Source organism: Chinchilla lanigera, unplaced genomic scaffold, assembly GCF_000276665.1.
Source record: "Chinchilla lanigera isolate Chin_1 unplaced genomic scaffold, ChiLan1.0 scaffold00173, whole genome shotgun sequence".
In the NCBI taxonomy this organism is placed as follows: domain Eukaryota; kingdom Metazoa; phylum Chordata; class Mammalia; order Rodentia; family Chinchillidae; genus Chinchilla; species Chinchilla lanigera.
This window is the reverse complement of record NW_004955574.1, coordinates 174,657-191,720: the sequence shown is the minus strand read 5'-3', so window position 1 is coordinate 191,720 and position 17,064 is coordinate 174,657. Positions and strand designations below refer to the sequence as shown.

General features: G+C 50.7%; 1 protein-coding gene across 7 annotated transcripts; it reads left to right on the top strand.

Moving 5' to 3' along the window:
- Window positions 1–14,347, top strand: Fbxo46 (F-box protein 46). Of its 7 annotated transcripts, none has more exons than XM_005413804.2 (3): window positions 28–108; window positions 5,205–5,355; window positions 11,467–14,347. In XM_005413804.2, the coding sequence occupies exon 3, from the start codon at window positions 11,541–11,543 to the stop codon at window positions 13,347–13,349; it is 1,809 nt and encodes a 602-aa protein (XP_005413861.1). In that variant the 5' UTR covers window positions 28–108; window positions 5,205–5,355; window positions 11,467–11,540; the 3' UTR covers window positions 13,350–14,347. The 7 variants fall into 7 exon arrangements, with proteins under 7 accessions (XP_005413860.1, XP_005413861.1, XP_013364969.1 ...); XM_013509515.1 differs by having other exon boundaries at window positions 39–108; window positions 5,208–5,355; XM_005413803.2 differs by lacking the exon at window positions 5,205–5,355 and having other exon boundaries at window positions 1–108.
- Window positions 14,348–17,064: the final 2,717 nt, after the last annotated feature.

Genomic DNA, 17,064 nt, shown 5'->3' with positions numbered 1-17,064 from the left:
GACTCCAATTCCCAGCGGGCTTTGGGGCTAGAACCCGGAAGGGGAGGCTATAGCAGAGCGAGTGGGGGGCAACCCGCGTAGCCCAGGGAGCTGCGGCGAGCGGAGATGGTGAGAGCCTCAGGCGGGGTCCGGGGGCGCTGGAGAGTGTGGGCGGGGGTTCGAGACGCGGGGAGTTGGGGGAGGAACAAGCTGAGGCTAAAGAAAGGGCTGGGCGCTAGGAGATCGCCTGGGGGAGGGGACTGGGAGGAATGGGAGCCCGAGGGAGTAGAAGAATGGGGGGGGGTTTGGGTTGGGGAGGGGTCTTGGAGGTGGGGAGGCAGTCGAGCTTTGGGATAGATTGTAAGGGACCTCATAGCTGGAGAGGAAGGCTCCAAGTTGGCGACGGTGCTGGACGTCCAGGCAGAGACCCTGAAGGGAGCAGTTTTGAGGAGGGTTGTCCCGGGGGCTGTGGAAAGGCTTGGCGGTGAGGGTTGTGTGAGTCTGGAGGCTCTAGGGAGAGGCCAACCGTGGATGCTAGGGTTTGGGTTCCCTGGAGTGAATCCTGGGCAGGAAGGAAAGATGAGGCAGTGGGCGGCAGAAATCAATGAGAGTGGAGGCTAGGCTCCAGGACGGAGGGTGGGCTGGGGAGTGTGAGTTAGGGACTGGACATAAAGATGCTTGCCTCATCCAGGCAAAGACTCCCCATAAACTGGACGGTTAGGGAACTCTTTAGATAATATGGCCAGAAGGGACTATAGAGGCCACCGCTGGCACGCTCACATTCTCTGGGATTTAGAAGTGTAATGGTTTATCCGTATGGACAGTTTAGCGCTCGGATCTCTTGTTCTGCCCCTCTTTTGTGACCTAGGCGAGCCTCAGTGTCCTTATCTGTACTAAAACAACAAGCAGGCCACTGACAGGGCCAAAGGGAAGCTTCTTACTGTTGGTGGGAGACTAAGTCTTAAGTCTCAGTGCAGTTGGTGGGAAGAAGTTCCTCGTGCCAGGAATTTGCCTGAGTTACAGCTGCTAATGGGTTCCCTCCTCTGCCATGTAGCCCCGGAGGCATTTTCCCCAAACCTGGCACTGTTGTGGGGCACACCCCAGCTCAGAAGCATGCAGGAGCTCCCCACAGTCTGATCCAGCTAATACTTAACTGTTTTAGGAATGCCTGGCTGTATTTTTAGCTGCTTGTTCATGTCAGCTCATTTGATTCTGACAACACTTCTAAGACATAGATGCTTCATCTTATAGAAAAGAAGCAGGCACAGAGAAGTTAAGCAACTTTTCCAATGTCAGCCAGCATTACATGGTAGACTCAGGATTCCAATTTAGGCATCCTGGCTCCAGATCTGTGGTTTCACTGCTATAATCTGGTCCTTGTCCTTATACTGCAGTAAACTGTGGCGAATAGGAACAGAGATCAGAGCAGCCTTCACTTAGAATTTTTAGTTCTGCCCTCTATTTGCAGTGACCTTGGACAAGTCTTTTGGCCACTCCTTACCACCACCCCCCACTCTCCTTTTTTGAGACAGGGTCTCACTATGTAGTTCAGGCTGGCCTTGAACTCACAGCAGTCCACCTGTCTCAGCTTCCTAGGTTCGGGGAATACCAGCCCTCCTCACCTGTTAAATGGGCTCAGTAATCCTAGGATGGTTAGAGTCCAGGGAGATAATACCTGGAAAGTCCTTAGAATAAGTACTCACTACACATGTGTTGTTTTTTAAAATATGAATGGAAAACAGGCCCGACACAGCAGGCAACAGAGAAGACTATCTTCTTTCTCTCTCAAGTTCCCCCATTTCCTGATCTAAGTTTCTACCCCTGTTCCTTGTCTCCCAAGTCCAAGAGTGACTCCTGGAGAGAGTGCTGTGAAACTCAGTCTGTTCCCGTTTCCATTCCTGTCCCCAGCCAAATGTAAATAATTCATCTGCCAATGCCTGCTCTAGCCCATTTCCAGATTTTTCAGTGAATGATAAATATTTCTAACAACTTGAGTTGTGTTTTGTTTTGTTTTTCCCCCTGTAACCTTTTGGTCACTGGGGCCTCATTGGACAGTTTGATAACTGTAACTCACCTTGATTGATTTGCCATGAACCTTCTTCGATTTATAAACTCAGAGGCTCTGATATTGAAGCTTATGGGTTTTAATTCTATTTATTTTTGGGTTTTTTGAGACAAGGTCTTGCTATATAGTTCAGTCTAACCTTGAACACATTGTGGAGCCCAGGCTGGCCTCAAGTTCAGGGCAATCTTCCTGTCTCAGCCTTCTGAGTGCTGGGATTAGAGGTGTAAGCCACCACACCGAGCTGAAGCTTATGGTTAAAAGCACTTGTGTCAGATAGACCTAAGTTCACATCCCTGCCTCTGTTGTTGTGTGTCCTTGGCCGAGCTGAATACCCATGCTGGGCCTCAGTTTTCTCATATGTAAAATGGGACCACATCCAAACCATGAGGTTAGGTCTCATAAGGAGATGATAAATGCATATAAAATGTTTCATGTGTGTTAAGCTCTTACTAAGTATGAGGTCCTTCTGTGATGTTTATTCTACCCCTAAATTGTTTTAATCCCAAGCTCTGGTGCTAGAGTGTATGGATTTGAATCCTGGCTCCATCTCTCACCAGCCATGTGACCTTAACTCTTTTGGACCTCAGTGTTCTAATCTGGAATGTGGGGATTCACTTGTTTATAGTGCTTAAGTGTTACAGGAGCATCTCCTATGTACCAGGGCTAGGACCGGGTACAACTGGCCCTGGGCCTCCGGGAGTTTACTGTTGTCATAGCACCAGGGCATTTTTGCAGCAGTGCTGGCCTTGTGCTCATTTTCAGGGTTTTCTCTATTCCTGATTGATTTTCAGCACATTATGCCAGCTTTGCCTACTTGTCATTGCTTTCTTAGATTTTTTTTTTTTTTTTGGTTTTGGTTTTTCTCTGCTACCAGGAACCGAACTCACGACCTTGCGCTTGCCAGGCAGGCGCTTTGCCGCTGAGCTAAATCCCCAGCCCCTTCTTTCTTAGATTTTTAAACATTATTTTTTTTTCTTTTCCCTGGGGCTAACTATCAAACATAGGGCTTTATGCTCCTTAGGCAAGTGTTTTATCAGTGAATTACATCCCTAGCCCCTATTTATTTATTTATTGTGGTACTAGGAATTGAACCCAGGACTTTCTCAGTGAGCTACATCCCTAACCTTTTTTTTCTTTTTAATTTTATTTTGAGACAGGGTCTTGCTAAGTCGCTGAGTTGCCCAGGGTGGGCTACAACTTGCAGTCTTCCTGCCTCAGCCTCCCAGAGTGCTAGGCTTACAGATGTGGGTCACCACACTGGGCCTTATAGATTTGTAATATTCTGCCACCAGCCTTCATTGAATTATCTGAAAACCTACTGATTTGGGAGAAAATTGCCTCACTTGTTTCAGCCAGTTTTGTTTGTTCGTTTGTTTTTATCTTTTTGAGGCAGGGTCTCACTATGCAGTTCAGGCTGGCCTTTGTAGCCCAGGCTGGCCTCGAACTCACAACAATCCTCCTGCCTCAGCCTCCCGAGTGCTGGGATTACAGGCGTGCGCCACCATGCCCGGTTTCAGCCTGTTCTCGTCTGAAGCTTACTCATACAAAATGGTTTTTAATGGTGTATTTCTAGCGAACCCAACAGTAACAAAAGAATGGCCCTAAGCTGGGCGTGGTGACACATGCCTGTAATACCAGGATTATGGGAGGCTAAGGCAGGATGATCATAAGTTTTAGCCTAGCCTAACCTACCGAGTGAGACCCTATCTCAAAAAACAAAAAGCACCGGGAATGTAGCTCACTGCAAAGGCCCTGGGTTCAATCCTCAGTACCGAAAAGAAAAGAAAATCTCCTTGGGATAGATTTCATTTCAGGATGTGAAATAAGGAATGTCAGTGATGTTCAGACCACTTCATAGCCCCACTGTTTCTTCATTATCCCAGCATTTGAATATTAAGCTCTCCTTGTAACCAGGTTGGCACCACATATTCTACCAGGCTGACTTCAGTAAATGCTCAGCCAGCCCATGGGTGGATACTGTCATCTCCATTTCATTGTATTTGTGGTGCTGGGGATGGAACCCGGGACCTTGTGCATGCTAGGCAAGTGCTCTGCTATGGAGCTACAGCCCTGACCTCATCTCCGTTTTACAGTGCAGGAAACTGAGGCACGGCTGCATGTGGTCACATCCCCTGAAACAGGAAAGCTGAAATCCAGCTGGCCTTGTCTACTTCTAGGATCTCTAGATCCTGAGGGCTTGGGCGGTTCCCATCCTCAGGGAGCTATTAGTCAGGGAAGTGGAGTGAGAGACCTGCAGACCCTGCAGACGGAAAGCCAGCAGAGAGGTATGCAAAGACTTGGACTGCGGACAAAGGGGCAGTGGGGCTTGAGGGTAGAATGAACAGGAGCAGCTGGGCTTGGTGGTATACACCTGTAATCCCAGCACTCTGGAGGCTGAGGCAAGAGGATCCCCAAGAGTTCAAGGTCAGCCTGGGATATATAGTGAGACCCTGTCGCAAAAAGTTAAAAAAAAAAAGGAACAAATGAATGGACTGGATCAGGAAGGAACACAGCACTGGTGTCCTGCCACCAATCCTTTCTTGTTGTTGTTCCTGCCACCAGTTATGTGATTAGCCAAGTGCGTTCCCTGAGTACCTGCTCTCTGCCCTGCTCTGTGCTGTGTGTTTCTGTGTTTTGTCTCTTACCAACACCATCAAACTTCCTAGGTTCATGCTCAGCTTCTGCTTTGTTTTTGTTTTGAGACATAGTCTCACTATGTAGCTCAGGCTGGACTTGAACTCACTGTAAAGCCCAGGCTGGCCTTGAATTTGAGGTGATCTTCCTGCCTCAGCCTCCCAAGTGCTGGAATTATGGGCATGTGCTGCCATGCCCAGCTGTTTCTTCATTTTGGTGAAGCAATTGCTCCAGCTCCTTCGTAAGGAAGGGTTCATGGGACATACATTGTTTTGAGCTTTTGAGCATTAGCACGTCTTCACAGAGCGATAGAAGCAGGGACGTGATAGGTTTGAAGCAATCCAGCTTGTGTTTGGAAAGATCCCTCAGGCTACCATGGAAAGGATGACTCCTAAGAGCTAACCAGCCTGGGGAAAGAGGGAGGCAGCCTGGAACAGCTGTGCTTGTTGAGGAGCGGTCTCAGTTTCCTGAAATTGGCAGGTGGGTTAGGAGAGGGGCCTGACCCACTCAGCTCACTGCCCTTTAGCAGGTATTATGAGAGGAAGCCTCCAAGGAAGAGATCATCCAAGTTTGGAAAGGTACTAGGACAGCTTCCTGGAGGCAGTGGCATCCTTTTCTCGTGGGGCAGGATTTCCACTGGAAATGCGGGCTGGAGCAGAAGCTGGGCAGGATGGCTGGTAGGAGTTCTTCTATTCATTTTTTTCCCCTTTATTAATTCAAACAAATGTGTTGCCCACTGGAGACCGCTGGGGCATTGCCTATCTATGAGTGCTCTTTTGGGTTCGGTGGCCCTGGGTGGGGACCGGGAGAGTCTGTGCTTCCACCAGACTCCGAGGGAAGCCGTGTGGCCACTGCCCAGGCACTCTGTGCTCACTGTTGCAGAAGCTGGGGAGGTAAGGGGCAAAAATGTTGGCACTGAGCCGGGCATCCTCATTTCACTAAGGGGAGATAATTTGCCCTCTAAACAAAAATTTTAGTGTATTTGATAGTAATGTGTGCTAAGGAGAAAACGGAATCAGGGAAGAGGAATGAGCATGTGTGTGTCTTTTGGGAGGACGGGCTGTGGTTTTCAATCAAAGGCCTCACAGGGCTTGGTAAGCTGAGGAAGAGCATTTTAGGCAGGGGTAAAGGCCTCAGATGAGGGCTGTTTCTGAGGTGTTCCATGCCTCAGCTTCCTGTCTTTGACGTAGTTACTTTCTTATCACTGAGATGCAGTAACATCCACAATTTCAAGGGGAGAGAGTTGTTCTGGTCACAGTTGGAGAGGTTTCAGTCCAGAGTTGGCTAGCCCCAAAGCAGGACTGTCTGGCAGTGGAAAACTGCCCAAGGCTGGGCACGCAGGAACCACGTAGAACGCTCCAGGGTGTAGGGAGAGAGCTAGACCCTTTCAGGCCACGCCCGTAGGGACCACCCTCCTCAGACCAGGCTTTCCCTCCCAAATCACACTTAGCTATAAGCTATGAGTATCCCATCCCCGTGATCCAGTCAGCTCCTGATCGCCCGGCCCCACCTGTGTGAGCGTGGGGCTTTGAGGGGACCTGGAGATATAAGCCATAACAACATGCCGTGAAAAACAGAAGATGTGAAGGTTCAATAGGTTGATCTTTGTAAAGTGCTCAGAGCAAGGCCCGGCACACAAAGGGTGCTCTGATCTTAACTGCTGTTGTGATTAATATACGCCTGTTAGTTACGATTGTTTATTTGGATGCGTTCCCCCTTTCCGGTGAGCTCAATGTCACCTATGCCTCTCCAGGGCCCAAGCCAGGAGCAGCACACAGCCAGACCTTAGTGAATGTCTGAGACAAGGTTTTGCGAATGTTCCGTGTACAGTAGGATGTAAACATGAGGATTCTCTAACCACTGGGGGCATTCCATCAGGGTGTAGCTTGTGTGGCTTGGGTCCTTACTAATTTTATTTTCTCATGAAATCTATTCTGAGAGATGTTACATTTACATTACAATTCTCTTTTGTCATTTTATAGGCTTAGGGCTGTCATGTGCAGTGATGATTGTTTTCTGATTTATGTTTTGAGACTGTTGTATTAGGATCATGCATGCTAAGAACTTTTGTATGTAGTGGATCAGTTTGTTTTGTGTTTTTGTTTTTTGAGACTGAGTCTCACTATGCAGTTCAGGCTGGCCTTGATCTCACTTTGTAGCCCAGGCGGGTCTCAAACTCACAACAATCCTTCTGCCTCAGCCTCCTAAGTGCTGGGATTATAGGCGTGTGCTATCACTCCTGGGCTTGGATCAGTTTGTTTTGTTACCAGGTTTTATTTGTTGCTCCCCCCTTTATTTATTTATTTATTTATTTTGGTTTATAGAGATAGGGTTTTACCATGTACTTCTGGTTTTGAACTCACTACATAATCCGGGATGGCCTTGAACTTGTATCGATCCTCCTGCCTCAGCCTTCTGAGTGCTGGGATTACAAGTGTGTTCCACCACGCTCAGTGTTATTATTATTAGTAATAGTAGTTGTATTATTATTAATGGTACTATCACTGCTTTACTTGTCTCTTTACTTGCCCCCATTTGAGTCTTTTCCATCGTTTTGGTTTTCCTCTTCTGGGTAGTGATGTTTTAGAATCTACCTTGGCTCCCTCTCTGCACAATCCAGACAGATATATTCTCAATGTCCCAGAGCAAGCAACAGGGATCGGATGCGGGGATGGGGAGGTCGTTCCCCTCACAGGCAGGCAGTTTCCAGAAGGGAGCTCAGGGAAGGCCTCCCTATATGCATCACACTTGAGCAAACACCTGAGTGAAGGAACTGAGCCAGGTGGAGATCTAGGGGAATGCTTTGCAGTCTACAGGGAATGCAGACCAGGGAAGAGAATTCGGTGACTTTCAGAAACAGATAGCAAGCCGGGCGTGGTGGCACACGCCTGTAATCCCAGCACTCAGGAGGGAGGCTGAGGCAGGAGGATCGTTGGGAGTTCGAGACCACCTTGGGCTACAAAGTGAGCTCAAGGCCAACCTGAACTGCAATGCGAGACCCTGTCTCAAAAAGACAAAACAAACAAACAAACAAATAGATAGCTAAGAGCCCAGGGTGGAGCCTGCGTCAGCCTGAGGAGTGAGCTTCCTGGAGGAGGGGGTGCTGAACCGCAACCTCAGGGAATATAAAGGGAAGCAGCGCAGCAGTACAGGTAGTGACTGGATCGGATTCCCTGGCTTCATACTCTGCTCCAACTTGCATCGGTTCTTCATGACCTTGGGCTGGTTTCAGTTTCCTCATCCGTGCTGCAGAGATGGTACTGAGGATTAGACAAGGCCTGCGTTTTCTCACTACTCCGTATGCCAGGTACAGGCTGCACTGGGGTTGTTGAGTGTGGGGATGAAGGAGTGAGTAGGGACCGGGCTGGGTGGGTAGCGTGCCTACCTGGGCTTCTTCCGGAGGGCACTGGGGAGCCATGGGAGGTTGTAAGCAGGGACAGGGAAATGTTTATGGATTGGTCCTTTCACAAGACCCGCCGGCTGCCCTTGAGGCTGTAATGTGGGAGGATAGCTGGAGGCAGGCAAAGCTCGGCTGGTAGCTGCAGACAGGAGACACCTGGGCAGGGGCCTGCATTGAATCCCACCTGGCATAGAAAGGCTCTAGACCAGAAATACTGCATGCTGTACGAATTCTAAATGAACAAAATTAGAACTTAAAAAGTCCTTACGGAGTTATTTCCTGTTGTTTTCCTGTACTGAGTCCGGGTTGGGGCAGCTGGCCCGAAAAAGGGAATGGACAGGTTCCTGTGGTCACAAGGCCTAAGCCTTGAATGCCAGGCTCAGACTAAGTGCCATGGGGACCCTCACGAGGCTCTGCCCATTTGTTTTTAAAGGTGAGGTCGTTCTGGTGCCGTTTTTCTCAGGGGAAACCTTGGTTCCTCTGCGGCGCCTGGTATTGTTGGCTCGCTCCTAGCTCTGCTTTCCAACGCGGAGTTCTCAATGCTAGGGCCCCCTGGTCCTTTAAATCTCGTCTGTCAATCAGGGCTCCTTTTTGAGGGACCGTCAAGTAATAAGTTTTCCTTTGAGTGCCATGGCCTCTGTCCTCGCCGGATTCCCGCCGTTTAGCTGGACATTGGGAATTGTTCCACGCTCCCTAAATTCCGGCTGTTTCTATTCCACCACCCCCTCCCATCACCTCTCGCCTACTCCTCCCCTTTTCGAAGTTGGGCCCCTTCGCCAAGGGCTTCCTTATATGGGCACGGCCCCAATTAGAGGCCGCTGATTGGTGGAGAGCGTCACGCGCGCATCTGTCAACAAAGGGGCGGGGCGGAGGAAAGGAGTCCTCACGCCAGCCCGCGCACGTGGGGGCGGGCACTGGGTCCCTTTCAGCGCATGCGTGTGCTCGGCTGCGGGTGAGGGCGCTTTGGGGGCGTGTCTAGATTTCGCGGGTCACCTGAGGGATTTGGAAGATTTCTTTTGAAGGAGCGGCTGCAAAATTTGTGGGCTGTTTTTGCATTCAAGTGATATTTTGGGTCTTGGAAAGTTGAGGAGGTGTAGGGAATACTTTGGAGTTGCCCTGAGCTTAAAGGGCGCCTTAGGGTTTGAGTTCTTTTGTAATGTGCGAGGTTTGGTTGTGTTTTGGGAGTCCCCTTTGTGGTTTGGGGTTTGGTAGGCATAGGATTTGGGGGCTCCTGGAGGGATTTAGAAGGAGCCAGAAAGTGATGCACGCCTGTAATCCCAGCACATAGGGAGGCTGAGGCAGGAAGGTAGAAAGTTCAAGCCCACACTGGGCAGCCTGGCGACTTAGGGTGGTCCTATCTCAGTGACAGTAAAAAATTTATTTTTGTGGGGGGGATTCCGGTACCGGGAATTGAACTCACAACCTTATGCTTGCCAGGCAGGCACTGTGCCGCTGAGCTAAATCCCCAGCCCCAACAGCAAAAAATTTAAAAGGGCAGGGAATGTAGCTGAGTGTGAAGACGCCCAGGGCCGGGGAGGGGAGCAAGGTACCCAAGAGTACCAGTTCTGAGCCTGAATGTCGGGGCTCCTCTGTCTTGACTTTTCTACGTGTTGACCCGAGACGAGATTAACTTGTCTGTGACTCTCGTGGAAGCAGAAACTGCTAACGCTGCCTGCCGCCTCGGGACAGCAGGTGTCCCGAGAGCGCCCAAGTAACCTCTGCAGCAATCATGGGTCCGCAGGTGTAACATTTGTGAGGTTTCTTTGGGGTCTCTTTTGGCTTGGAGAAGTGCTTACTTGGTTTGAGATTCGTCTCAAATTGAGGGAGCTTTTGTGTATTAGTTACTCGGGTCTGGAGGCTTTCTGTGGGATTACTGGCTGTGTGGGGGTGTCTGAGGTGAGTATAGGCGTCAGGAGACCGACTTGGGAGATTGCTGCGCTAGGATCTCTGAGAAGTCCTTTGAAATTGGGTCGTTTTGCGCTGGGGAGTATTTTTAGGTTTGGGTGTTAAAGGAGGAGTTGACATGGCCTGGACGTTTGGGGGAGAGTGTTAAGATTCTGGAGGTGAAGGAGCTGATTGGGCGTTGTGGGGGAGGTCAGGAGTCAGGACTGGGACTCTTTGTTACTGATGTCTGCATTGGGAGGCTGTCTCAATTTTGAACGGTGTCAGATTATCTGGAATTGCCCGCATTTAGAGGGACAGACTATATATACTGCAAGAGTAGGCAAACTTTTTCCATAAAGGGCCAGATAATGACTCTTTCAGGCTTTTCAGGCCGTGTGCAGTCTGTACTGCTCTGCTGCTGTAGCATGAAAGCCGCCGTAAACATGTGTTTTGTAAAACTTTTATTTACGTGGACAGTGAGTTAGGTCCGCTGACTGGTCTGGTCTGCAGCCTTGTGCAGGGCTTGGGATTTGCAAGGTTTCCTTTTTGAGCTCTCTGGAAGGAGATGGGCGAGGGGAAAAATTGAGACTGAGGCCTCTCTGCGCCTTACCGGTAAGTAGAAAGCATAGTGGAAAGTAGTTATATCTGATGCATTACCAAAACAAATTACCTCCAGATTAGGTCCTGTGCATAAAATATATAGTAGCCACTTTCAGGATAGCCCTGAAGAGTCCAGAAACCAAGTCTGAAAAGCTGGCTTTGCTCCAGATCCACTGTGGCCTTAGCTGTGTAACTCTTCCCCATTCAGAGCCTCAGTTTACTGCAATTCAGTGAAATTCCAGAGGGCCTTTGCAAGGATGTGGTTTTTCTAGGTGACAATGTCCGGCTTTAAGAGATTCTCATGACGCCCCCACCCGCCCAAAAGCCAGTTTCTTAAGGGCCTATCTGACTTGGACTTCAGATTTTCTTTTCCTACCCAGCCCACCTTGTTGCATTGTGGGCTCAAGCAGCCACTAGCTGTAGGCAGAGCTGGGAATTCCTGGTTTTTTTTTTCAGGAGCTGGTTACTGGGTGACAGAGAAGAGGGAGGAGCCTGTCTGTTGCCTGCCAGTGGGTACTGTCACTTAAGTTTAAAGGTCAGGCAGCAGGAGATCTCTAAACTGCCAGCTATGCCATAGGGCAGTGGCATGGGATCTTTGGGATTGGAGCAAGCAGCCAGTCAGGGTTACACACCTTTCAGAGAGCCCTGTCTGCTCACCTGAGCAGTGGGGAAGGAATACAGTTTTGTTTTTGTTTTTGTTTGTTTGTGGTGCTGGATGGAAGCAAGGGCCCTTCTCATGCCAGGCAGGTGCTTTACCCCTGAGCTACATACACCCCCACCCAGCCCAGGATGGCTAGTGACCATCTAATTTGATTTGTCCCCTCCAAACAGACTGAGAGAGCCGAGGAATCCTGGGAAGAAAGCCTATTTTTCCAGCTGCCAACTTTCTTTTCCTTGCCTCCAGGTGACATGTGGAGCCCCCTGCCGTCCTGTTTCTGACGTCCGGTGACTCCGTGCCCGTTTGCCATCACGCCCAGAATGGACCGTGGCAGTCTCCTGCCCTTTCAACTCTGGTGCCCCCGGCCCTTCGGCACCTACTCCCAGAACCAGACGCGCCCGCCTTCCGCTGTGCTCAAGCCGGCAGCCTGCCCTGAGCCCGGCGGCGGGGCCGAGCCAGACCATGGGCCTGCGCACTCAGAGAACACCCCACCCGCCTTGGCCGATGTCCCCACCTCCCAGTCTGCCCCGCTTCTCTCAGCCTCTGCTGCGGGTGATGAGGGTCGAGTCCTGCTAGACACGTGGTATGTTATCAAGCCTGGGAATACAAAGGAGAAGGTGGCCTTCTTCGTGGCACACCAGTGTGGCGGAGGTAGCCGGGCTAGCTCTATGAAGGTCAAGGGGCACTGGGGCAGTGACAGCTCCAAGGCTAAGAGGAGGAGGCGCTGTCTTGAGCCCACCAGGGCTCCTCCAGATCCAGGGGGCCGGGAGGGGCCCCCTCTTGCTGAGGGGAGCTCCGCCTCAGCCGGGGAGGATGTAGACCTCCTCTCTGTAGCTGAGATGGTAGCCCTGGTGGAACAGAGGGCCGCGCTGGCCCTGCAGAGCTATCCACGCCCCACCACCCCGGCACCTGTGGTCTTTGTGTCAGCTGAGCAGGGTGGAACTGCCAAGAGCCTGGGGTCCGAGAGGCGTTCTGGTGCCGGTGACTGCAGCCGTGTGGCCGAGGCAGTGGCCCACTTTGAGGCCCAGCGGGAGAACCCTCCAACCAAGGGCCTCCGCAAGGAGGAGCGGCCTGGGCCGGGCCCTGGTGAGGTGCGCATCGCCTTCCGCATCTCCAATGGCCGGGAGCCCCGGGCCCCAGATAGTAGCTTACCCAATGGTAATGGGGGCCGGCCCGGGTGTGCCTACCCCGGCAGTCCTGGGCCCGGGGCCCGAGCCAAGGACAAGATCACCTGTGACTTGTACCAGCTCATCAGCCCCTCCCGGGATGCCCTTCCCAGCAACGTGGAGTTCCTGCTGGCCAGGGCAGATGAAGCCAGTGAGGGTGAGAGCCCAGCACCTGCCAGGCCGGAGGACACTCCCCCGGCCCCCCCTCCACCTCCTGCCCGGGACTGCGGAACCTCAGGCTTCCACGTGGATGTGGTGGTGACTGGCGTGGTGGACGAGTGCGTCTTCTTCGGCAAGGACGGCACCAAGAACGTGAAGGAGGAGACAGTGTGCCTGACAGTCAGCCCCGAGGAGCCGCCTCCACCCGGCCAGCTCTTCTTCCTCCAGTCCCGGGGGCCTGATGGGCCCCCCGAGCCGCCCCCAGCTGACACGCCTACCACGGCGCCAGGCCCGGATGATGCTGAGGGGACAGCGGACACCTCCCTGTGCCGCTTGTACCGGCACGTGTCGCATGACTTCTTGGAAATCCGCTTCAAGATCCAGCGGCTGCTGGAGCCACGACAGTATATGCTGCTGCTGCCCGAGCATGTGCTGGTCAAGATCTTCAGCTTCCTGCCCACACGGGCCCTGGCCGCGCTCAAGTGCACCTGCCACCACTTCAAGGGCATCATCGAGGCATTTGGTGTGCGCGCCACGGACTCGCGCTGGAGCCGAGACCCACTCTACCGTGATGACCCTTGCAAGCAGTGCCGCAAGAGATACGAGAAGGGTGACGTGTCCCTGTGCCGCTGGCACCCCAAGCCCTACCACCACGACCTGCCTTACGGACGCTCCTACTGGATGTGCTGCCGCCGAGCCGATCGCGAGACGCCGGGCTGCCGCCTGGGCCTGCACGATAACAACTGGGTGCTGCCTTGCAACGGGCTGGGAGGGGGCAGAGCAGGCCGGGAGGAGGGGAGGTGAAGCCGGGGAGGGGAGGGGAGCCCAGTATGCCCGCCCCTCCCCGTCCCTGGGAATCCAGGGTCCGGACTGGGCCACCAGCCCGCAGCCCCCCAGTCCAGGCAGCCTTGATTCCCTCACCAGAACTGAGACCAGCTCCCGGGGGGACCCAAGAGGACACTCTGGTTGACCCCTGTGGGTTTTCTATTCTTTTGACCCAGGGCCGGGGACCCTCTAGTAGGGTGTTTTTTATCAGCATCTCAATTTCTTCTCCATGGAGCCCCAGCACCCTCCCTGCCACTCTCTACCCCAGGGACCCAGCAGCAGGGAGCAGACGGCAGCTAATTTTGGTACCACCTAAGGCTTCCCCCAGACTGGCTGCCCTTCTTTGCCTTCTCCATCCCCTTAGCTCATTGACCCAGGTTGGTACCTCCACACCTCCCACCCCAGGGCTTACCTCTGCTTTTGGAGTTAGAGGCCGCCCGATCACAGATCAAATTTGGCACTTTCTCCCGGTAGCCTGCCATTTCTGGATGTTTTCCCCATTAGAGAAATAAGAATTACTGCTTTCTGTTAACCACAAGCTACCAGTCTCTCCTCTTCCTCTGCAGGGAAGGGAAAAAATCCCTCAAGTACAGACTTGACCCCACCCCACCCCCACTATTTAAGCTTTGCCAATGCTCCTCGCCTAGTAAAGCTGTGAAGCCCTTTGCCTCACTCTCGACAGCGTGGAGGGCAGGGACTGGGTTTGAATTTCTAAGTGGTTTTTCCTTCCATTCTGGGTACTTGTTGAGGCATTGGGGTCTCTTCACCCCAAACCAACCACAGGTTTCTTTAGAATCTTTTGGTCAATTGGGACCTTGATTTTCAGGCAGTTTGGTCTGGGGTATTTTTTTGTTCGTTCTGTTTGGGGTTTGTTGTTTTTGTTTTTCCATCATTGTGGTTCTGGAAAATTCTAGCATGTGGCGTCTGGCCAATTTTTGAATTGGTCCTTTCTATAAAATCAATATTTATAAGGCTGGGCCCGGACTGGTCTGTGTGTTGTTAAGTGGGGGAGTTTGGGGAGAAAAGAGCTATGGGCCTACACACAGTAAGATGGAAAATGTACCAAAGGGATCTGCAGCCAAATTCCTCAGCCTGAGATTATTTTTGACTCTTCTCATCTGTGCTGGTTTTGATTTGAAAATCTCAAAATAGTGATTTGAACAAAATCATTTTTATTTCTTTAAAAATCCAGTGTTAAGCAAGTATGGTCGCTCGGCCCATGGCTCTCTAAACTCATCTGCCATTCTTCGGCTATTGCCCTCATCCTCATGGTCTGAGGTGGCTGTGGGAATCCCACCACCTCCTTTCTGCAGGCAGGGAAGCCTCCTTCCTCCCTCTAGTACTGCACTATGTGTACTTCCATATGAACTTCACTGGTCAGTACATAGCCATGCGTGGCTGCAAGGGAGGCTGGGAAATGGAGTCTTTCAGCTGGGTGCAATGTGCCCAACCAAACTTCACTACTAAAGATCCCTGTAGCTAGAGGCTGGGGATATAGCTCAGCAGTACAGCGCCTGCTTCGCAAAGTAAGAGGTCCTGAGTTCAATTCCTGGTACCAAAAAAATCCATGTAACTAAAATTTTAAAATATTTTCTTAATTGTTTTAGTAAATTAAAAAGGGGGGAAGTAAGACATCTTTTATGTAAAAAAGAAGTGTGGATATTGAAAAGGCCCAAGCAGTCTCTGACATTCTCATTAGGGAATCAATTTCCAGAGAGAGTAGGATATCAGAATATTCAGCGCTTAGATTTTAGGATCAAAGAGACCTAGATGAATCTTTTTTTTTTTTTTCCAGTACCAGGAATCGAACTCATGACCTCATGCTTGCCAGGCAGGTTCTGTGCCACTGAGCTAAATCCCCAGCCCCCGAGACCTAGATGAATCTTGGCTTGGTTTTGTGAGACTTTAGTTTCTCATAAAGGGTAGGTTAGATCACTTGTGCCCGCCTGCTGAAAACAACTTAAATTTCCTTAGAAGCATCACAGAGCTCATAAAATATGTTTTAGTTTTTGTGTTTTTTTGGTTTTTTTTTTTTTTTTGGTACTGGCAATTGGATTTAGGACCTTGTGCTTGCCAGGCAGGCACTGTGCCACTGAGCTACATCCCGGCTATAAAATATGTTAAGGCCAAAATTTTAAGGGCCCTGGAGTCACTTTGATTCTGAGAGCATCTGCTGATGTGGAGTCTCCACCTTGGCAGCCCAATGGGGACAAAGCCATAGCCCCAACCAGTGTGGGGAACCTCATAGGAGTGAAGAAGTGTGGGGATCCCCAGAAACTATGAACTCGAGTAAGGAATATGGCTGCAGAGCAGAGCACCAGACCAAAGGAAAACTCAGCTCTGAGAATTGGTCTGTAGCCAGGCTCACAACTCCTGTGTAATGGAGGATACTTTTTGATGAAGTCTAGCAGAAACAGCAGGAGGCTGAGGCAGGAGGATCAGCATGAATCTGAGGCCATCTTGGGCTACACAGTGAGGTCAGCCTAGCCTGAACTACATAGCAAGGCCCTATCTCAAAACAAATAAAAAACAGAGTCCCATATATAATTTTTCAGACGATGAGTAGCAAATAGATATGTATGAAAGTAAAGCCATCTGAGCAAGAACCAGCAGAAAGACTCAAGACAGCAAGGCAAGACTTCAATGATGGGCCTCAGTCACAGACTGTAACACATTATCTTACACTTTATTGTTCATTTTGCAATAGGAGGGACTGAACCCAGCCTTCTGCACAGAGCTGCATCCCCAGTCCCTCCCTCTTGCTTTCTGTTTTGAGACAAAGTTTCACAAAATTGTGCAGGCCTGCTCAAACTGGGAGCCTGCTGTGTGAGCCTCGCAGAGCACTGGGATTACAGGTGTGTACCAGCACACCCAGCCAAAACTGTTTAAATATTTAACAAGCTGGGCATAGTGGTACACTCCTATAATCCCAGCGCTCCAGACAGGAGGATCATAAGTGAGGCCAACCTGGGCTACATAAATTCAAGGCTTTTCTGGGCTAACTAGCAAGCTCTTTTCTCTTTTTTTCTTTTTTCTTTTTTTTTTTTTTTTGGTACTGGGAATCAAACTCAGGACCTTGTGCTTGCCGGGCAGGTGCTTATGCCACTGAGCTATATGTCCAGCTAGCAAGCTCTTTCTCAAAAAAAAAAAAAAAATTAAGATTTTTTTTTTTTTGAGGCAGGGTCTCACGTTGTAGCCCTGGCTAGCCTGAAATGCATAGCAATCCTCTCGCCTCAGCCTCCCAACTGCTAGAATTAGAGCTTTACAGCTATGTGCCGCCTCACTTGGCTACATCTGCATTGTAACTGCATCCTATCACCAGACAGCTGGGGTGGAATCCTCCACTGCTCAAAAAGTTTTGGAGTTTGGAGCACTTGAGATTTTTGGATGAGGGATAGTCAGCTTGTGTTAATAACTCCTCAGAAGACCAATGCAGGAAATATTCATCTAGTGTTCAGCAGCTCTGCTTCCAAATACACCTGTGGTCTCCGTGGAGGAGAGCTGCAGGAGCTCATGTGTCAAGTAGGATGGGAGCTGCAGGGCCTGCTGGCTTTGGTACCTGGGGAAACATCACCTTGTTGGACATCAGCAGCCTCATCTGTAAAATGGATCTGCCAAGCCTTGAGATTCAAGCCAAAAATGTGCAGCAAGAGCCACTTAAAAGCCAGTTAGTCCTAGCACTCTGGGAGGCTGA